At 43.1% G+C, this 23,374-nt stretch overlaps 1 protein-coding gene across 1 annotated transcript in view; it reads left to right on the top strand.

Moving 5' to 3' along the window:
* Positions 1 to 23,374, top strand: part of plcl1 (phospholipase C like 1) — a 228,117-nt gene that overhangs the window by 179,445 nt on the left and 25,298 nt on the right. Inside the window, exons 6-7 of the mRNA XM_054746563.2 lie at positions 21,662 to 22,766; positions 23,097 to 23,273. Of these exons, the coding sequence (XP_054602538.1) occupies positions 21,662 to 22,766; positions 23,097 to 23,273 (1,282 nt within the window). The remainder of the gene's footprint in view (positions 1 to 21,661; positions 22,767 to 23,096; positions 23,274 to 23,374) is intronic.

Below are 23,374 nucleotides of genomic sequence, written 5' to 3' on the forward strand. Positions count from 1 at the left end.
AGTTGAAGGTTTTTGTGTCTCACTAGTTAACTAGTGATGGCCAAAATGTGCACACTAGTTAACTTGTGGTAGACATAAATGTGCACTAGTTAACTAGTGAACACATTTTGGCTTCACTAGTTAACTAGTTGTCACATAAATGGCTCACTAGTTAACTAGTAAAGGCCAAAGTGCATACCAGTCAGCTAGTTGAAGGTTTTTTGTGTCTCACTAGTTAACTATTGATGGCCAAAATGTGCACACTAGTTAACTAGTGAAGGCTTAACTCCTAACTAGTTAACTAGTTGGAGTAGGTCAGTGCCACTAGTTAACTAGTGAACCATTAATGGCTCACTAGCTAGCTAGTTGATGGCAGCAGGCTCACTAGTTACCTAGTTGATGCATCCATTGTCCAAACTAGTTAACTAGTGAGGACATAAATGTATACTAGTAAACTAGTTCAAGTCTACATTCACACTAGCTAGCTAGTTGCGCAGAATTCTAATTAGGAGGCGGAGAATTTCTCAAATTAAGACTCTCTATTGGCTCCCTGTGTCAAAATAAAATATGACAACCAATCACAGTGCGGAATTTCGTAAAATCCCACCCCAAACATTTGCATGCGGCACACAAGTTAACATGCTGGCCAGAGGAACCTCAGCTAGTGAACTAGTAGTGGCTTCAGTGTGACACTTACATGTAAACTTGTGAAGGCAGAACTGCTCACTAGTTAACTAGAGAGGGTACAAATGTCCACTAGTTAACTAGTGAGGTGCAAAATAAGTGTCACTAGTTCACTAGTGGGCCCCAAATCGCCCACAAGTTAACTAGTAAGGTGCGGATATGCTCACTAGTTAACTAGTGAGGTGCAGATTTGCTCACTAGTTAACTAGTGCGCCCTAAAGCGCCCACTAGTTAACTAGTAAGGTGCAAAAAAGCATCACTAGTTAACTTGTAAAGTGCAGATATGCTCACTAGTTAACTAGTGGGCCCCAAAATGTCAACATGTTAACTAGTAGGGTGCGGATTTGCTCACTAGTTAACTAGTGAGGCACAGATATGCTCACTAGTTAACTAGTGATGTGCGGATTTGCTCACTAGTTAACTAGTGAGGTGCAGATTTGCTCACTAGTTAACTAGTGTGCCCTAAAGCACCCACTAGTTAACTAGTAAGGTGCAAAAAAGCATCACTAGTTAACTTGTAAAGTGCAGATATGCTCACTAGTTAACTAGTGGGCCCCAAAACGCCAACTAGTTAACTAGTAGGGTGCGGATTTGCTCACTAGTTAACTAGTGAGGCACAGATATGCTCACTAGTTAACTAGTGAAGTGCGGATTTGCTTACTAGCTAACTAGTGAGGCGCGGATTTGCTCACTAGTTAACTAGTGAAGTGCGGATTTGCTCACTAGTTAACTAGTGAGGTGCGGATTTGCTCACTAGTTAACTAGTGAGGTGCGGATTTGCTCACTAGTTAACTAGTGAGGTGCGGATTTGCTCACTAGTTAACTAGTGAGGTGCAGATATGCTCACTAGTTAACTAGTGAGGTGCAGATATGCTCACTAGTTAACTAGTGCGCACAAGACGCACACTAGTTGCTGTTTTTGGAGCAATCTAGTTTACTTGTTATGTAAAAATGTGTTCTTACTAGTTAACTAGTGACAAATTTACCTTCACTAGTTAACTAGTTGACATATTTGGCCTTTCTAGTTCACTTGTAATGGGACAGGAAGCACTCACTAGTTAACTAGTGAGCATATCTGCATTATAATTTTTTCTCACTAGCTTATAGAGGGCAAACTGAGCCTTACATGTTAAGTAGTGAACACAAAACACTGTCACTAGTTAACTAGCTGCAGAAAAATGCCCCTAAAACTAGTAAATTTGTGGAATTTGAATAAATACACACTTGGCTGGCATTCTGTGTAACATGTTAACTAGTTCGACCGCTGTACTGCTCACTAGTTAGCTAGTGAGCAAATCCGGCCTTTACATGCAAATGAAGAAATGCAGAACAGCTATGTGATTGGTCCATGTAGGACTGAGAAACAGAGAAAGTATGGCGGACTCTGTTCAGGCTGTTCTAAGAGAAAATTTGATAAACTAAGATCGTTTGAGCACATAAATATGTTTTGACGATATTTGTAGCGAGAAAGTTGTGGTGTATTGCTGTAATCTTTGTTCAGTTAACGTGTGCAGTCTTTAGTTTTCAGTTATTAGTCTGAAAAAGCCTGGAGGCGGAAGGCAGCGGCAGACAGCATGTCTGTTTCTGTTGACAGGAAAGTGCAGAAACTCCGCAGAAATCTCCGTCAGATATATTGTTTCACATTTGTACGGAAGCGACAAGTTTATAATAATAAAAAAGGCTCTATTTTACATACGTTGCTGTAAAGCCTCCAGCACTCATAGTGTTTTAAAGGTATGAATTTGCAAGGAGATGTAGCACCTAGTGCCGGTGGTCTAGTGACTAACGCGTTCGCCTGGAATGGTGAAGGTCACGGGTTCGATACTGGATCATACACTTTAGTTGTGTACATTATTTCACTTCTTTTCTTTTGCATAATTTTTGTATTTATGTCAACAAGAAACAAAATACGTAACGGATTAGTGGGCAGAGTTACACACACACACACACACACACACACACACACACACACACACACACACACACAAAACATGTTAACAAGTATTTTATGAGTATGAATCTGATTATTGCCGACAGTCGATATTTAAGCATGTGTGTCCCCCTTCCTCAATCCATCCTCGCAAAATAAAATCATCGGCACAGCACAGCAGGCTTTCTCTTGATCCAGAACTAGCACTTCGAAATTGATCATGTCCGCGGCCATCTGCTGCACAATCAGCTGCTCGCATCGCGGGAAACATTGAAAACAGCTTCATGAACTGAGACACAACAGGGTTAACATCGACAAAAAAATCCACAAATAAATCTAAATAATTAATGCCATTTCCGTCTTTTTCGTTGAAATATACAAATAGCAGATCATAAATCTAGAGCAGAAAAAGCTGCTGCAGGAAGCAGGGTTTGTAGTTATTCATGCACCAATTCATCAATGTGATTATTGATCAAGATCAGGTAAACTGATATTAATGTTGCAACATTTCATTTGATCATCTGAATGATACCACACAACTGAATGACCTGTTGAGTCTCTGCATATTCAGGTATTTACTACGGAAAACAAACAACAGCAGGCAGCAGCAGGACTCCCCATGTTATTTCTCGGGTCGCTGGCCCGCGGTCGTCGGGGCCGCTGCGGTCAGCTCTTAGCCGGGAAGCCCTCGTTCGGCTGCGTGGGCTGCTTCACCGTGGACCAGCTCCCAGCAGCCGCTGGTCGGGCAAAACGCTCTGGCTGCAGCTCCGATCAGACCCTACCAACACCTCGCCACAGACAGCACCGCATTAAAAGCCCACAATTACGACCCGCTCCCCAAAGTTACAGTTCTCAAGCACTGATGAACACATAAATAACCCACAACAGCTATGCTCTATACCCTTGCAAGGGTGATGGACGGAGCATGGGAGTTTGCCCAACCAATCCACATGTGCTTTGTGGATTTGGAGAAGGCTTATGACCGTGTCCCCAGGGGCACCCTGTGGGGGACGCTCCAGGAGTATGGGGTGGGTGGCTTTCTGTTAAGGGCCATTCAGTCCCTTTACCAGAGGAGCGTGAGTTTGGTCCGCATAGCCGGTAGTAAGTCGGACCTGTTCCCAGTGAGGGTTGGACTCCGCCAGGGCTGCCCTTTGTCACCGGTTCTGTTCATCACATTTATGGACAGAATTTCTAGACGCAGCCGTGGTGTGGAGTGTGTCGAGTTTGGTGGCAGGAGAATCTCGTCTCTGCTTTTTGCGGATGATGTGGTCCTCCTAGCTCCATCCAGCTCTGACCTTCAGCTCTTGCTGGGTAGGTTCGCGGCCGAATGTGAAGCGGCTGGGATGAGGATCAGCACCTCCAAATCTGAGACCATGGTTCTCGACCGGAAAAGGGTGGCTTGCCACCTCCGGGTCGGGGGAGAGGTCCTACCTCAAGTGGAGGAGTTTAAGTATCTCGGGGTCTTGTTCACGAGTGAGGGTAGGAGGGATCGGGAGATCGACAGGCGGATTGGTTCGGCGTCTGCAGTGATGCGGACGCTGAGCCGATCTGTCGTGGGGAAGAGGGAGCTGAGCCAGAAAGCCAGGCTCTCGATTTACCGGTCGATCTACGTCCCAATCCTCACCTATGGTCATGAGCTTTGGGTAATGACCGAAAGAACGAGATCGCGGATACAAGCGGCCGAAATGAGTTTCCTCCGTAGGGTGGCCGGGCTCAGCCTTAGAGATAGGGTGAGGAGCTCGGACATTCGGGAGGGACTCGGAGTAGAACCGCTGCTCCTCCGGATCGAAAGGAGCCAGTTGAGGTGGTTTGGGCATCTGGTCAGGATGCCTCCTGGACGCCTCCCTGGGGAGGTGTTTCGGGCATGTCCTGCCGGCAGAAGGCCCCCGGGTCGACCCAGGACACGTTGGAGAAGTTACATCTCCAATCTGGTCCGGGAACGCCTTGGAGTCCTGCCGGAGGAGCTGGTGGACAAGGCCGGGGAGAGGACGGCCTGGAGCTCCCTAGTTGGGATGCTGCCCCCGCGACCCGGACCCGGATAAGCGGAGGAAGACGAGACGAGACGAGCTATGAAATGTGTGTTATTTACGGCAAAAAGGAGATATTTTTCAAGCCGACGTGCCAATGTTAACCGCAGTTGGCTTGGAAATGTGCTGATTTTATTATTTTTGTCAATTAAAATCCCCCTTGTTTGCTCTTACGTTTTACGAAAACGCAATATTAATTAAAGCACGCTTTAGTGATCAGCATGTAAAGCAAAGAAGAAATGTGAACATTTCAACCCATTTCGAACCAACCAGTAATATCATTTCTTAATACGGTGCAGCGGCAGCATTTAAAAACCAAAATATAGTTTTTACTCTCCAAAAAAAGGAGAAGACAGTCACGGTGCAGCAACCCATTTTAGTCCATTAATCTCCACAATAAATATCCAGACAGAGAATTTCTACGGCCTCGCTGTAAACTCCAATGTCACCCAGGACCAGTCTTAAAGAGACAACGCGCTTAAAGGGAAAGTGTGTAGATTTCTGGCAATAGGGGGTAGTAAATACCAAAGTCACTGCAAACAAGCTGTATTTTTTGTTCAAGTGAGGACCTTACTAACTAATGCTCATAAAGCCAACAAAACTCTCTGGACTCTAGCTGTAACTCTCAAATTAGGATATGAGATTAATGACTCAGGTTCACGCTCCAATACATTAATTGTTTGAGAAATGCATCTTTTTATGTTGAGTGCCATCCGCCAAATAACACACGAGAAAAGGAAGAAGAAGAGTGTTGTTGCACAGTTTTCAAAGGAGTCAAAAACCACCAGCAAAACCATAAATACAGCTAAATAAACATAGAATCCAACATGGCGTCCTCCAGAGAGTCGGACCCTCGCCTGTGTATTTTATTACTATGAAGGGTACATGAACTGATTAGGAACACAATGTAATAGGGTCAAAGGTCAAGGTTGTGTGAGGTCATATATATATCAAAAATTGCCTGAACGGGTTGAATGATTTTGACCAAATCAGAGGTGATAGCTCCCTATCAAAGGTAGATAAACTGATCAGGTCACAACCTCATAGGGTCAAAGGTAAAGGTCGTGTGAGGCCGTATATATGAAAAATTGGTTTTTGTGTGCAATATCTTCTGAACAGGTTGAAATACTTTGACCAAATCGCAGGTGAGAACTCCCTATCTAAGGTAAATAAACTCATGAGGTACAAAACCTCATAGGGTCAAAGGTCAAGGTTGTGTGAGGCCGTATATATGAAAATTTGGCTTTTGTGTGCAATATCTCCTGAACGGGTTGAAGGATTTTGACAAAATCAGAGGTCATAACTCCCTATCAAAGGTAAATAAACTCATCACATACACAAGTTCATAGGGTCAGAGGTCAGTGTCATGAGAGGTAATATATATGACCAGTCAGGCATATCCCGCGACGCTCTGCATCGATTTCCAGGGCTTTCTTGTTTCTACAGAGTTTATGTAGGGTGCTGCTGGTTTGGGGTGTTATGTCAGCAGGCAGAGTTTAGGAGTCTGACAGCTGTGGGGAAGAAACTGTTTCGGGACCTGGTAGTCTTAGTCCATAGGCTCCTGTAGCGCTTCCCAGAGGGCAGGAGGGTGAAGAGTCCATTCGATGGGTGACTGGAGTCTGATGGTTTTCCCTGCCCTTTTCAGACACCAAGAAAAAAGGAGAGTAACTTTATTTTGTTTGTGTGATTTTATTTTGTTGTGTGACTACTGGTTGCAGTTCCCTGTTCAATTGATTGCTGTTCCCTGTTAAATTTAAAAAAGAAAAAAGTCTAAAGTTTTGTTTTGACTGGAGAGAACTAAAAAAGGTTACACTGTCTTCTGGTACTAGCTCAAAATAACAAGTGGTGCTTGCTGCAGAACCACAAAGGCGGAGCTGCACCAGAAGGTGGAGCTGCACCAGAGTCAGCGCCGCCCATTCCAGAATCAGCCCCGCCCATTCCATTAGAGTCAGTCTAATTCCTTCCAGTTGTCAGACTTGATAGCATTCTGGAACCAAAGAGGGTGTTGTAGCTAAAAAATGCGAGATTGAGGACGGAGTTGAGAAGTTAATTGAACAGTTTTTGTAAAGGTTCCATATAATTAAAAATCTAACTTTTGGAACTTTTAATCATGTTATATTGTCATTTCCTCATAAGAAACACGCCAAAGCCATTTTTAGCCTCATTCATGCATTTTCCTCCCATCTCAGCTTCAATTTGGTCTCCTCCCCCGAAGCGGGTCTGGTCTTGGTTCTCAAATCTGGATATTCTGTGAATTTTCTGACAAATTATTTCTGAAATGACTTCTACTGAGACACCGCCAATAAACCATACATCCCATCTCAGAGACACACTGGGCAGCACAATTACATGTAACGCCACTTGATTTATAACAGATGTGGTGGTGTAGTGGTTATGGAGTCAGGTTGACATGCTGTTTCGCCTCCCAGTAGTGTAAGTTTTAGGTAGTTTACAACCTCTTTTCTTCATTTCTAGCTACACTTGCCAGTACTATGTTTACAACAATTTACTGGTATACCGTTTAACATATAATGTGTTTATTTATTTATTTATTCGTTTATTTAGCCAGTGTGAGTCCATTTGTGAGCAGAGTTTCAACTAAAATGCTGTTTAGGAACGACCAAATTCAAAGAACTTTTAGCGACATAAATATTTTGCTGAAAAGAAACATTACAACTAAAATATAAACAAATTGAATGTGGCTAAATAGACTGCTGATGACCCCACCGAGAATCGAACCAGCATCAGCTGAGGGGAAAGCAAAAACCAACTCAGACGATTTTACCACTAGACTACCAGAGGCCATTCAATAGACTGAAGTGCTGTTGTACACCACTTTTATTAGACCAGCTGTAGGCAGATATTCGTTTTCATTTCGAGATATATTCAGTCTTTGTCATGTAGCAAGTTATATTTATCTTGTTTAATTGGAGTATAGAACATAGCATTAACGACTGTAAACTAGTAACAGCCGTAATTCATGTGGGTCAGGTCAGTTTGCGATAAAGTTGAAAACAAAAACGGAAGTCAGTGGGCTAGGCTGAGTTTGCGTGAATGGGCGGGGTGCAGCTCCGCCTTTGTGGTTTTGCAGCCAGCACCCTCTCCAAAATAACCACAGTTTTTTCCCTCAGTGTCATTTGATCTATTTCTTGGGAAGATGGATGGATGGATGGATGGATGGAGATATATATATATATATATATATATATATATATATATATATATATATCAATAATTATTTTTAATATAGCCTTTTTCAATACCAAACTTTCAATACCAAACAAAAATGAACTACAATAAAATTACTGGCACACTAAATTCCAATTCTCCTCAATGGGACTTGAACTCGCCAACTGATCTCCCTTACACGACACCAAACGAGGTGCTTTACTTGATTTGGGAGGGGGGAATAAAAGCAGTAAAACAATAAAACTTTGAACATTACAACACAAAGAGAAAATAAATAATGTTACAGCAATTGCGGAATGCCATCTGCGGGATTCGAACCCGCCGCAACGACCAACCAGTAGGTGTCAAACCATGACTAATGAGTGCAAGCCTTGGCGCTCAGGGACACCCATCAGATTGTGAGGCCACAGCACATACGTTTTAGACTGGGTGGGATTCTTATACCCAACAGGAGTCTTCTGCCCGCCTTCTCATTAGAATATGCATAATTTATGTTTCAGGCACTAGTTAACTAGTGAGCTGCTGCACTCCCACACATGTAAACTGGTGAAATTTCAATTGTTCCACTAGTTAACTAGTGGACAAAAATGGTCAGCTTGTATGTGTTTTTAGATGCAACTAGTTAACTAGTGAGCAAATCCGCACCTCACTAGTTAACTAGTGAGGTGCAGATATGCTCACTAGTTAACTAGTGAGGTACTAGTGAGGTGCAGATATGCTCACTAGTTAACTAGTGAGCATATCTGCACCTCACTAGTTAACTAGTGAGCAAATCCGCACCTCACTAGTTAACTAGTGAGCATATCTGCACCTCACTAGTTAACTAGTGAGCAAATCCGCACCTCACTAGTTAACTAGTGAGCAAATCCGCGCCTCACTAGTTAACTAGTGAGCAAATCCGCACCTCACTAGTTAACTAGTGAGCATATCTGCGCCTCACTAGTTAACTAGTAAGCAAATCCGCACGTCACTAGTTAACTAGTGAGCATATCTGCGCCTCACTAGTTAACTAGTGAGCAAATCCGCACCCTACTAGTTAACTAGTTGGCGTTTTGGGGCCCACTAGTTAACTAGTGAGCATATCTGCACCTTACTAGTTAACTAGTGATGCTTTTTTGCACCTTACTAGTTAACTAGTGGGCGCTTAATGGTGCACTAGTTAACTAGTGAGCAAATCTGCACCTCACTAGTTAACTAGTGAGCATATCCACACCTTACTAGTTAACTTGTGGGCGTTTTGGGGCCCACTAGTGAACTAGTGACACTTATTTTGCACCTCACTAGTTAACTAGTGGACATTTGTACCCTCTCTAGTTAACTAGTGAGCAGTTCCGCCTTCACAAGTTTACATGTAAGTGTCACACTGAAGCCACTACTAGTTTACTAGCTGAGGTTCCTCTGGCCAGCATGTTAACTTGTGTGCCGCATGCAAATGTTTGGGGTGGGATTTTGCAAAATTCCGCACTGTGATTGGTTGTCATATTTTATTTTAACATAGTGAGCCAATAGAAAGCCTCAATTTGAGAAATTCTCTGCCTCCTAATTAGAATTCTGTGCAACTAGCTAGCTAGTGTGAATGTAGGCTTGAACTAGTTTACTAGTATACATTTATGTCCTCACTAGTTAACTAGTTTGGACAATGGATGCATCAACTAGGTAACTAGTGAGCCTGCTGCCATCAACTAGCTAGCTAGTGAGTCATTAATGGTTCACTAGTTAACTAGTGGCACTGCCCTACTCCAACTACTTAACTAGTTAGGAGTTTTGCCTTCACTAGTGAACATGTGGACACTTTGAACTGTCACTAGTTAACTAGTGAGACACAAAAACCTTCAACTAGCTGACTGGTATGCATTTTAGCCCTTACTAGTTAACTAGTGAGCCATTTTTGTGTCACCTAGTTAACTAGGAAGCCAAAATGTGTTCACTAGTCAACTAGTGGGCATTTCTTCTGTCACTAGTTAACTGGTGTGCACATTTTGGCCATCACTAGTTAACTAGTGAGACACAAAAACCTTCAACTAGCTGACTGGTATGCATTTTGGCCTTTACTAGTTAACTAGTGAGCCATTTTGTGTCACCTAGTTAACTAGTGAAGCCAAAATGTGTTCACTAGTTAACTAGTGAACATTCACTAGTTAACTAGTGAACATTTCCGTCTCCCACTAGTTAACTGGTGGGCTCATTTTGACCCTGACTAGTTAACTAGTGAGACACAAATACCTTCAACTAGCTGACTGGTATGCATTTTGGCCTTTACTAGTTAACTAATGAGCCATTTTTGTGTCAACTAGTTAACTAGTGAAGGTCAAAATGTGTTCACTAGTTAACTAGCGTGTACAGTTTGACCCTCACTAGTTAACTAGTTGACCTGTTGACAAGATATCAGAATTAATGCTCAAGCGGCTGGCCAAATTGGGCAAAGTTAACAAGTGGGATTTTTACATTCAGTAGTCAGCTAGTACGAGTTTTTGTACCTTACTAGTTGACTAGTAAAAACTAAATGTGTTTTAACTAGTTAACTAGTGGACATTGATCTGTCCACTAGTTAACTAGTGAACACACTGAGCAATACTAGTTAACTAGTAAGATATGAAACATTTTAACTAGTTAACTAGAGAGAATTTAGGCCTTACTAGTTAACTAGTTGACATTTAGGCTGTCACTATTTAACTAGTTGACACAAACATGGCTAACTAGTTAACTAGTGGACAGAAATGGCTTACATGTTCATGACAATTCTGGCTGATATCCTGATATCAGAATAAATGCTCATTTGGCTTGCCATAAACCTGCAGAGCAAAATCCTTCTGCTACTACTATGGTCTGTCCAGATCTCTAGGCTACTATTTTGCTGCTTGAATGTGCAAAATGTTCAGGCTCTAGATGTGCAAAGCTGGTAGAGACATGCCTCAAAAGATTTGCAACATTTTGATGCAGGGGGGCTGAATACAACGAATGCCAAACTTTTCGTCGTCATCTCGTCGTCGTCGTCTTCCTCCGCTTATCCGGGTCCGGGTCGCGGGGGCAGCATCCCAACTAGGGAGCTCCAGACCGTCCTCTCCCCGGCCACCTCCACCAGCTCCTCCGGCAGGACCCCAAGGCGTTCCCAGACCAGATTGGAGATGTAACCTCTCCAACATGTCCTGGGTCGACCCGGGGACCTCCTGCCGGCAGGATATGCCCGAAACACCTCCTCAGGTAGGCGTCCAGGAGGCATCCTGACCAGATGCCCAAACCACCTCAACTGACTCCAAACTTTTCATTCTTAAAATTTAGAAATTCATATATTAGTTTTATTCCACTTCACAATCCACTTTGTATTGGTCTATCACAGAAAATCACCTAAAAAACATTTAATTTTGCAGATGTAATGCGGCCAAATGAACAGGAAGCTAAGCCTGTTGAGCTGTTATTTCGAACCAAGAAAGCTAAAAACAGCCTAGCTTTTCACCATCAAAACATTATAATAGCTAGCAATATGGTTATGTAGGTGTAGGAATTATGGCAGAAACAATGTCAATGGCTCAAAAACAGTGTACAAAAACTGTTTTATGGTTGTTTGATCATTGTCTCACCAGATTAGGAAAGTTTGTTAGAGAAAGAGGATTGGGGAGCTTAGAATTCGTTTCACAAAATGTAGCTTGCAAGATCAATTAATCTACCTTTAAAAGATAATGATTAATAACTTTGCTCTGCAGGCGCCTATGAGTTAATCAGTGTTTGAAGAAGCAGCCTTAAGTTCAAATCAATAAAGAGAACATAGATGTTCCTCATGGATTGTAAATTATATTAACACACAAAAACAAAGAAGCTCAAACGTGTCATGTAAAGTCCCTCAGATTCTCCAGCTCCATACAGATCCATGCATGCTATGTAACATTCGGGCTTGTAGTTGATCCATGCTTAATTTGAAAGTGAAGTAAAATGTATTTTTCTTTCTTTCTTTTTTTTTTTTAAATCAGCCATGGGGCGACGGTGGCACAGGAGTTAAGTGCTCGCCCCGTAATTGGAAGGTTGCTGGTTCGAGTCCCGCTCAGTCTGTCGCTGTCGTTGTGTCCTTGGGCAATACACTTAAGCCACGTTGCCTGCTGGTGGTGGTCGGAGGGACTGGTGGCGCCAGTGCTCGGCAGCCTCGCCTCTGTCAGTGCGCCCCAGGGCAGCTGTGGCTACATCGTAGCTCATCCCCACCAGTGTGTGAATGTGTGTGTGAATGGGTGAATGACTGATTGTGTTGTAAAGTGCCTTGGGGGGTTCCAGGACTCTAGAATGCGCTATATCAAATACAGGCCATTTACCATTTTACCATCAGTCACAGAAGCTTTAGCTGTATTTCTGAGCTGTCACAAATTATCAACACATCACAGAATAATTTAACTGTAGCTGTTTTTTTTATCTATTCTGCCAGTGGTCCGGTTTACTCACCCCATTTGGGCAACGATCCACGAACGGCCAAAGAACTAGTGATGTGTTGGTCGCGAACAAACCGGCTCTAAGAGCCGGCTCTTTGAAGTGAACGACGGGAGCCGGCTCGTCATTGGGAGCCGTCCCCTCCCCTCCCCACTCCCCCCTTGCTTTGGTGAAAGCTACAGGCGATTGGTCAACATGTGTAACTGTGTGTCCAGACTGTCCACACACAGAGCAGTAGGGGCGGGGAAGAGGGAGGATCAGACTCAGACACACAGCAGAGCACATGCGGGTGGAGGGAGATGAGAGGGAATGAGGAGGAGGAAAAAGGCGAGCGAGAGAGAGGAAAGTGCGACGAAGACGGTGACAAAATGAGCGCCAGCAGTCGGAAAGTTGAGATTTCTTAAAGTGTTCAGTTATTAAATCCATAGAAATGATAAATATTTGATATATTGCATTTATTTTACATTAGAAAATCATTTTACATATAGTTTTGCATTATTTTGGTTATAAATGGACTCTACGCAACAGGAAATCTGAGGAGCCACTTGGGAGCCAAAAGAACCGGCTCTCTAAATAGAGCCGGAATTCCCATCAATACAAAGCATATGTGCATTATAGTGGATATATTGTGTTAGGTATATGTTACATCCTTTGATGTTGTGTTTTTAAAAATCAATGAATCACTTGCCTTTCATCAAAAAATAAGATATATTTTATTTCTGAGGGCTGACTCATGTGGCAAGATTTAAAAATGGTTGAAAGATTATAGTAAATGAGAGACCCTACATGTGGTTATTGAAACACCTTGGATAGAATGGCTTCTGTCCTACTGTGTGTGGTGTGCGGCCACACACAACACACTACACACAAGCTGATTCCAGCTGTGTGCAGCATAGTAGCTAAAAGCCGATTCACCCTGTTTGGTTCTGACTCGAGGTTCTACCAGCTGACTGTTTAGGATCTCAGAGCCCTGCTGGGCGTGTATACCTGAAGGAGATCTGACATGTATTCTGGCCCCATGCCATAGAGTTATTTATTTACTAGTAGAAGCACTTTGAAACTGATTCTGTAGTTTACTGGTAACCAATGGAGAGATTTAAGAACAGGAGTGATGTGCCCGGTTCCCTTGGTTCTTGTTAAGACTCTAGCAGCAGCATTCTGAATGAGCTGCAGTTGCTTCATAGCTTTTTTGGGAAGACCAGTCAAAAGACCATTACAATAGTCCAGCCTGCTGGAGATGAATGCATGAATGAGTTTATCTAGGTAAGGCATGGGGAACCCTGGTCCTCGAGGGCCGGTATCCTGCAGATAATTTTGCTGTTGTGCCTGTAGCGGAGGCAAATGTATTATTTATTTGATATTCTGTATAAATATACAATATTACCCTGCTTGATCTTTATTGTAAATATCAGAAGATTATAGGATTTTGCTTTATTAAGTAATTATACACACTTTGTTTTGATTCAGAAAAGAGTCAGGTTTATAAAGTAAGCAATTATTTTATTACAATTATAACATGATAAGTGAACTAAACATTTTCTGTGATTGGATGAAGGTAAATGTGATGAAGGCTATGTGTCAATGTGTTGTTGATCAGAACTTCCGAATCTCGGAAAGTGACGTCTCCTGATGAAAAATAATTTGGATTGCTTAAGCTATGAAGTTGTTATCATCAGAAGTACATTCAGACGCAATCTCTCTGTGTTCTACCTCACCCTTTTGATGACCCTCGTCACGGACCCGGAGGTCAGAGAGGTCGGATGACCTCGGGGCACCCAGGTCCAGTAGATTTACCGCAAGCACCGACTTCTCCAGTCCAGAGTTGTCGCCAGGCAGCACAGGTTGGAATCAGCTTGCGTTCAACTTAAGGAGTTGGACAATATCAGCTTGTTTCTGCAGGAACTATTTTGCCGTCTCAGCTTTGTAGGTGCAAAAAGGTTTTGACGACGTGTCAAAATCTTTGATTGTTAAAGAGGTCTGAAGCTTTCTCTTGAACTGGCAAATCACTCAAAGTGATTTAATTTTAAAGATTTGATATTATGATTTTCACAGCCAATCAGAGGCTGACAGGTTTGAGAGATGTTACCAAGACAACTCAGAAACACGCCTTCTTTGATCCGGCGGCTCTGATCTGGGTAAAGGTTAATTATGTGTCATGGATTTAACTTTACCGTACTTGTTATTGTGTGGATGCAGGTGTGGGACCTTGTCGTCATAACATGGTGAACACATTGCAGTGTTGTCTAGTAGACCACATAATATAACATCCATTCAGTATGCACAGATTAATGAAGCATTTCATTACAATATAATGATTGTAAGTAGCAATAAACAAACGTTTATTTAATGATTATCTAGATTATAAGTCATAGAAGGAGTTCATACTGATGTATTAAATTATTCTTGAATTTAGCAACTGATTTGCTGGAGTTCTTCTTTCTTCTGTAGGCAGACAGATGGGGCCTTTGGGGAAAGAAAGTTATTGTTTATCTTTCAGACTAGCAGATTCTGAATCCCAGCTGGTGTGAAGGCAGACTAATTTAAAGGGAACACAAGCAATTTTGTGTCTCCTTTCTGACCAGATGTTGAATAGATGGTGAAAGGTCAAGCTGTACCGAAAATGATCATTGCTAGATGCTACATGTACTTGGTCAAGACACTTAACCCACCTTGCCTGCTGGTGGTGGTCGGAGGGACCGGTGGCGCCTATGCTCGGCAGCCTCGTCTCTGTCAGTGCACATGGTTTGATCCAGTTGGTTTTAGCGAGCGGAGGTTTTGAAGGTTTCAAAAGCGGTTTGCTGTGTGTGACCGTCCTCTGGAACCAGTAATCACAGGTATAGGATAATGGCACATTTTGCAAGGTGGCGATGGAACAGCGTCTGGGTCAAGTTTGTTTGCTCTGTGTACCTGCTCTGTGGACACGCGCAGGTAGACACGTAAGTCTGTACCCCGGAGGGGCTGAGACACAAGGGCTGACGCTTTCGCTGATGCTTCAGTTATGCCACCAAACTTATGCTGTGCTACTAATTGGAAACAGGTGTTCATGCAGCAGCTGATTGCAATGATTAAGACCTAGATCACCTGATGAGTGTTTTCAGGGAGGGGAGAAAGAGCTCGCTCATAGCCCCTGATTGCACTTATTGTTTTCACTTGGCCCAAACCGGAGCAACTAGACAACAGGATAACCCACAGATGAGTTTCCTTCTCTTTTCCCAATGGAAGATAGCGCAAAGCAAAAGTTTAAGAAGACAAAAACAAGCACTAACAGACACTCAAGGCCCTTCGGTGTGAGTCAAGTGTGTGTGGCCCAGAGGACAGAGGACAGAAGAACACTGGAAATTAATAAAAATAATGTGCCTCTGTCTCTGCAGCTGCACTTTCTTGTCGGCCGGCTGAACGTGCAGTGTGTGTGTGTGTGTGTGTGTTGCCTGGAGGACAGAGGACAGGAGAATGTGCAGCTAATTAATTAAATAATTTGGTTCTGTACCTTTCTCTTCAGCACAGCCGACAAAGGTTTATGATGGGTCAGTCCTCCTGCATGCTCAGATCATTCCCTTCCCTTGCTTGAAAATTTGTTCCAAAATGAAAGTTGAACCCACATCTTTTTTATCTGTGAATTCAATGCCGTTCGGCGAGTCTCAAATAAAAACTTGGGTGTCTAATTACTGTAAAAAATATATATCATTATTGTAAAAAAGAAACTCTAAATAAACTATGTTTACATCTGGAATCGAACTCAGATCTCCTGAATGAGAGTGAGACGTCTTACTAGGAGAGCTAAAGCAACAGTGACGTTCAATGTATCTGTAACTTTTATATCCTTGATGACAGCTGAAACAACGTCAATCCAAAGAACGGTTTGGAGCGAAAATGGCTATTTTGTTGCTAATTTGCAGGAAATATCTAGAAGTTCTACAGAAAGTAGCTAAGGGTCCTCAGAAATGTAGCTAGTGTTACCATTAGGCGTTAGGAACAGCGACAAAGTGGCACTGCCTCTCTCTCTGCTGCTAAAGCTACGGATAGCAAAAGCTACGGGCTATGCCTGAGCGTGAACGCGCATGAAGCAGCCCGCTCGACCCGAGCATCTCTCTTTTTCTGTGATTTTACAGAAAAATAGGCAATCACAGTAAAATGCCAGGGCTCATTCTACAGGACCAGGGCATTGCAGGAGAATGTATGAAGAAGAAATTTATTATTTCTATACATGTTTTGGCTGTCAAACTTCCTTATAGTCCCTTTAAAGTCTCTTTATAATACTCTCTTTTAAATACTCTTTCAGAGTATTTCTCTTATCTGATGGCACCATCTAGTGGCTGACAAACATATCACACAATAGTCTCTCGATTCGTTTTTTTTGAAGATGCGACTTCACGTTTCTTGTTTATAAATGTGCTTCTGTAGCCGACAAACAGAGCTAAAACACGTTGTTGAATAAGTATTATTCTCATGTCACGTTGTGTTTTTATATATTTTTATTTTAGGGACGTACTTGTTCGTGAAAAGTTCATAAGCTCTGCATACGCCGAGGTATAGCATGCAAGCGGTAGTCTAACGCTATTGGTTTGTTCTGGTTGGCGCTCAGTTTCCTATTGCTTGGGGCTCTGCGGGGCAGGGGGCGGGCTTAGCAAAACAAACCTTACATTATATCACATGATAAGATAATCACTTTTACGGATTTCTGAAAAATCATAGATCATTTCTGAAAGGGGAAAACTCCGGAAAGATACTTTAATGTGAACAGTGAAGCCCAGGTCTGAATTAATCACGACACCAAGAGGAGGATTTGCATTTTTATTGCTCCATTCAGCATGATTCTGATATCCGATAAGATCATCTTTAGAGCCAGTACGATAGTTGGGTACATTCTTAAGACTGTTGGATGGGGAGGATTTGGTCTGTGAAATATTTGTAGATGTGAAATAGAAGGATTACACAGAAATGAACCCACCGTGCTTCACCAGATTACGAGAGGAGGTGGTCTCTGAATTCCTGTTCGTCTGACAGTGAAAAACAATGCTTCATCTCTTAAAGCATTTGGTTGTTGGTGGTCTGTTTCTTAGCATTGTTGGATGGATTGATTATTGAGTAAATATTCATTTTTACTGATTCTATGGGGGATAATGGGGATAGTTCTAGTAAACACAACAGGGTGCAATTTGGTGGGGGAAATTAGAGGCAACCATGTACCCCACCCCCTAGTCATTTTTATGTCCCCCTCTTCATATTTTATGCCCTTTATCTTTATTTTATTTTTACAGGGACTGTACAACAAAACATTATCACCATAAGCAACAGATTAAGTATACATGATGCTTCTAGCCAGAGGCTAATTTACAGCCTTGTCCCTGGTTAGGCATTTACATCTAAACAGAATTAAAATAACAGATATCTAAATACAGTGCAGTTGCAAGTTACACTATTGAAGTACATAAAAACGATATAAAAGTACCTTAAAACTACATATTCAGATTAAACTTCAATGGTCACAGTGCTGTTGCTCTTGAAACCAGTGCTTCAGGTTTTTGTGAAATGCCTCAAGTCTGTTAGTGAATTCAGGTCCAGAGGTAACATGCTCCATAACTGTGACCCTTTGACTGAAAACGATGAGTCATTCTACACCTTTGACCCTGCAGTTCCCACTGACCCCAGCTCTTGTTCTCACCTCTACATTATTGTATTTTTCTATTAACTGACAGATTACTTCAGGGGCAAGACCATTAATGCATTTGAATATTGCTTTCATAAAAGAAAAATTAAGAAATCTGTGAAAACTCAACAAGTGGTATTTTTGAATAATTTGGCAGTGGTGCCACTTTACTGGTTTCTGATCATAAACCTTCAGGGTTCGCTTGTATGATGGCATTAATGGCTGTATAACAGATTTGGAGGCCTGACCCCAGATAATTGAGCAGTATGACATATGAGAACATATCATTGCATGCGTATACATTTGAGCTAGATACACAGGGTCTTATCAAACAAAAACAGTTCATGTTAGTCTTGATGGTCTTGGACATTTTCTTAACATGCGATTCACCCCCAAATGAGGGGGATAGTATTTATTTATTTATTTATTTATTTATTCATTTATTTATTCCTTCTGGTCCAACAAAGTAATATTCCAGTTTTGGGTTGAATAAGATGAAACAATCTATATAATAATTTAATTATATATTCCTGTCAGTTTTGAAAGGGGAAATCTGCAGGCAAGTTACTCTGCAGCCAGCTTCGGTGATGCCAGTGGTGTTGTTTTGAAATGTCTTACTCTAATCTCATTTATCCGTCAACTAATTAAACACAGTACAGTTTTGATTTGAGTAATGAGATTAAAGTCACAGGTGCATTGGAGGTGTGTGTCAGCAAACATGGAAGTGTACGGCTGGTCTTTGGCTGAGCGGTTGGGAGGAGTGTGAGACAGTGATGTCAAGCAGCAGCTGTAGTTGAACTATTTTGTTGTTTTGAAAGGTTTTAATCATGCTGTTGTTCCTTACTGTTAAACACTAAACTAGCAAAAATAAATATTTAATATAAGGTGAAATTAGAATATTTTCATTTAAACATTATTAGCATGTTACTCTTCTATAATTAAAACTGAAAATCTTGCTCAAACTTACCTTTAAGTCAATGCACCCACCCGTCATTAATATCTTATTACATAATAACTACTACAGCACCTGAAATGTTGTATTATTCTCTCAGTGGCTCAGTGGAGCCCCCAAGAGGTGGACATGGAGAATTGCTGACCACCCCACTTGCCACACTACAGCCACTTTAAAAAAACATTGCCATTAATTTGCAGCAACGCCGTGGCGGCATCAGGGGTGTTTCTCAATGTCAAGGCGCCTGGGGATTCATTTATTTTGATAAATTGGGTAGAATCGTTACTAAAACCGTACTTAAGCTCAGCAAAAAAAAGTACTCACGCCAAGTAGGTTTGTGATCTATCAAACATGGAGCACACACAGCTGCACGCAATCTCCGCTTCATAAATCAGAGACTAACGAGAATGTTTCTCAGCTGCATCCCGCCCTCACCACGCCCACTTACTGCCATAAATAGTCAATGCAAAGTGCCTTGTGGATCTCATGCATATACATAAGCCGGCTTGTTGCAGCATTTCAATCACGACCGCAGATCAAGGAAGCGCTATTTCACAGAAGCAGAAGTTGAGGTACCTGTGGGTGAGGTGGAGAAATGAAAGGAAGTGCTTTTGCAAAACAAATAAGAGAAAATCCACGGAGTGGCACAGCGTTGCTGAAACCGTCAATGTTGTGAATTCTTCAGAGAGATCTGTGGCGAATGTAAAAAAATGGTCCGATCAGGATTCGATCCCCAGACTCCCAGGTGAAAGTCACATGCACTAACCAGTCACTCAAACAGAGATCGTCCTTGTCCAAGTAGCCAGGGTACATGATCGATCGGGTCACGGTAACAGGACACACACTGTCACAGACGCATGACATTCTGTCTCAATCTGTCCCCCTGCTGATATTCTGCTTTCCATATTCTGCGCTTCAGGCTGTGTGTGTGTGTGCGCGCGCATGCATGTGTGTGCGTGTGGGGGGTCTTGGTCTGTGTGAAAACGAAGCAGTACAATTGATAATGCTGCAGGATTTCATAATTTTATCCTTCTCAGCAGCAGCAATGCAGGTGCTCTCCATGTCCAACATGTGCGTAAGCCAGGTCCTTAGTCAACTTAAAGTTGCGCACATTTTTCCGCTAAGTTTTCTTTCATCTATCCCAAAGTTTGCGTGGAAAGTTGCTTACGTAGTTTTCTGACCCCATTTTGTGCGTAAGCAAACTTGATAAATGAGGCCCCTAATCTTGCGAGGCGATGTCTTGTGAGGCCAGGCACCTTGCTTACGAGGACACTGTACTTCCTTGGTCAAAGAAAACGGTTTAATGGAACAGACTTGCATCACGTGACCGCGGCTTCCACGGCGTTCACGTAACGTCACGTGACACGGGAGATAATGTTATATTTTATAGTGATTAGTTTCAATATAGATAAAGAACGAGCCTTTTACTTTTTAAATTGTGTATATATTTATTAAATTAAATAAATAAGCGAGTAACTACCCGCTAGCCACCGAAGCGGATACTAATAAGCAACTAACCAACCATAGATAACTTCTTTGGATCTAAAAAAAAAACATTTTTAATTAGTTGGCTTACATTTAAACTTCAAATTTGCCCCCGAAGTAGCTGCCGGCTTCTGATCCACCATCCTTTTGAAAATACAGCAGTGTATTCTGGGTAATTTTTGACCAAGGCTATGCTATGAGACACCTCTCGTATATCCTTGCTCAGCTAGCTAAACGGCTAACAAACAAACACACGCCTCGGTAGAACATGAACATTGGAACACGTCTTGGCGGCTCCTGATGACTTATCTCCTATGCAATCGGGGCGGGGCCAAGACATCAAGGTGAGGTTCCTTGGCAATGAGGAACTCCCTAGGTCTATGGTAGAGATTGCTGTGCCCAAAAGTAACAGGAAATATGTCACAAGACGATTCAGGTGTTAAAAATGTAAATAACATTTTAAAAATACACTTTAATGCAGATTATACACAGCACTTATAGTCTCTACAATGTGGAGAGTGTTTAGATACATTTTCATGGTGTATCTATTTATATTGTGGAGGGGGGGCTGGTGCCTATCTCCAGCGGTCAATGGGCAATCAGGCAGGGTACACCCAGGCCGTCGCAGGGCAACACAGAGAAACACAGGACAAACAATCATATGCACACACACACACACACACACACACACACACACACACACACACACACACACACACACACACCTAAGGACAATTTAGACAGACCAATCAACCTAACAGTCATGTTTTTGGATTGTGGGAGGAAGCCGGAGTACCCGGAGAGAACCCACGCATGCACAGGGAGAACATGCAAACTCCATGCAGAAAGATCCCAGACTGGGAAGCGAACCCAGGACCTTCTCGCTGCAAGGCAACAGCTCTAACCACTGCGCCACTGCGCAGCCCCAAAACGGTACAACCAATGTATAAATAAGTAAAATAAACATCAATGTGAGTAGATGAAAGACACACATACAGGTCTTTAGGAGGGTTGTTGGAATGTATCTGAAAACTTTCCAACATAAAAGTTCACTTTTCTCTGATTGCTGAAATCTGGAGGGCTGCTCAGACTAAGCTGTTCTTTGAGAGACTGTCTGTGTTTGCGAGTGTTTTCCTGTAGCAGACACCTGCACAGGTAAAGCAAATAAAAATGGAAAATGTTGCATCTAAAACGGTCTGAAGCATGGGTCCATAGGGAGTACTTCTATGTTTGTGTTGTCGTTTTTTAATCGAGGTCATGAACATTTTACTCTGAAACATGATAATTTACTCGTACTGTAACAAATACTAAAAAAAACATGGAAAACCCTGTTAATCTCCTTATTTTCCTCTCCTCAGCACCTCCTATCGCTCCTACCTGCTAGATGACCAGGTCCATGGCAAAGCAGACCTCGGAGGGCTGATCAGGGCCCTACAGACCGGATGTCGGTGTCTGGAGTTGGGGGTGACTGATGGCCCAGAGGGTGAGCCTTTGCTTGGGGTAGACTGTGGGTCTGAAATCTCTCACCACCATCATCATCACCACCATGCACCTGTTACCATTCGTTCTGCACTGGAGGTAGTCAACAAATATGCCTTCTTGACTTCTCAGTACCCCCTGCTGTTGTACTTGTGTCAGCGCTGCTCTCCGGCTCAGCAGCGCTCCATGGCACATCACCTAAAGAAGGTGTTTGGATCCCGTCTTTACACACCAGACGCATTACCAGTGAGCCTGGGAGGACGAGCTACGACCTTACCCTCCCCTGAGCAGCTGAAGGGACGCGTCCTCATAGTGGGGAAGAAACTCCCTCCAGAGCAAGAAGGCTCTGACGGGGAGGTGTCTGAGGAGGATGAGGAGATAGGTGGAGGGGGCCCCCTGGCTGGGAGAAGAATGACCATCCCTGGTGAGGAGGAACTGGGTATGGTCTTAGTGGTGCCTCCTCCCTCTCAGCCCAGGAAACTCCAACTCCACAAAGAGCTCTCGGACGTGGTGGCCATTGCTCGGACTGGAAGTCGCAGCTTCTATGTCCAAAGAGGCAATTGCAAGCAGCATCAGTCTCCCCCCAGCAGTCCATCGTCTCCTAGCTCACCAAATCCTCCTGAGCTGCCTTACTGGACCATGTGCTCATTGGGTGAAGGAGAGGCTGGGCGATTGACCAGCGAGAGTCCAGAAGACCTTGTTATGTTCACCAAGCGCACCCTAACCAGGGTACGACCCAGCTCCGTGCGTTTAGACTCCAGCAACCCCAACCCCCAAGGGTACTGGAAAGGAGGGGTCCAGCTTGTGGCCTTAAACCAGCAGACTCCAGGTGCCATGCTGGACCTTCACAGAGGCCGCTTCTCCCAGAATGGGGGGTGTGGTTATGTCCTTCGGCCTGCCGTGATGAGGAATGAGGTGTCCTATTTCAGTGCCCACACTCACGGCTGCGTGCCAGGGGTTCCTCCCCAAACTCTGCGCATCAAGGTTTGGATACTTTTTACTTTAAAAAATTTCAATTTCCTCCCAGGTATAAAATAGGGTGTGTCCTTAAATCCATCCTGGTGGAGTCACCAGGATTTCAGCTTTAGGTGCAGCAACACCACCGTTTGACCACCTTTATTCTTTACTAATGAATGAAGCTGAAATATCCAAAGGTGCTTTGCTGCATGTTCAACCTGTTTATTTGTGCATGACATAGTTTAAGCTTTTGAAGGGAAGTAGGTGAAAAACTATCAAATAAAAGAAGCATCATCACATTCAGCATAAGTGACCCACGTGAGAGTTGTTTTAGTAATAAACTATTCTGTTGGGCAGGTGATCAGTGCCCACAACCTACCCAAGCCTCAGGGATCAGGAGCTAAAGGGGAGGTCATCGACCCGTACGTGGTTCTGGAGCTGCATGGCGTCCCGGCCGACTGCGCAGAGCAACGAACTCGCACTGCAGCTCAAAACCAGGATGACCCGTTGTTTGATGAAACCTTTGAGTTTCAGGTGAGATATCATACTGCTGCAGCGCCTAAAGGCAGTGGTGGCTGAGGAGTTAAGGGCCCTGCAACCGGAGGGTTGCAGGTTCGAGCCCCTGTCGCAGTCTT

This window comes from Nothobranchius furzeri, chromosome 14, assembly GCF_043380555.1.
Source record: "Nothobranchius furzeri strain GRZ-AD chromosome 14, NfurGRZ-RIMD1, whole genome shotgun sequence".
NCBI classification, from domain to species: Eukaryota; Metazoa; Chordata; class Actinopteri; order Cyprinodontiformes; family Nothobranchiidae; genus Nothobranchius; species Nothobranchius furzeri.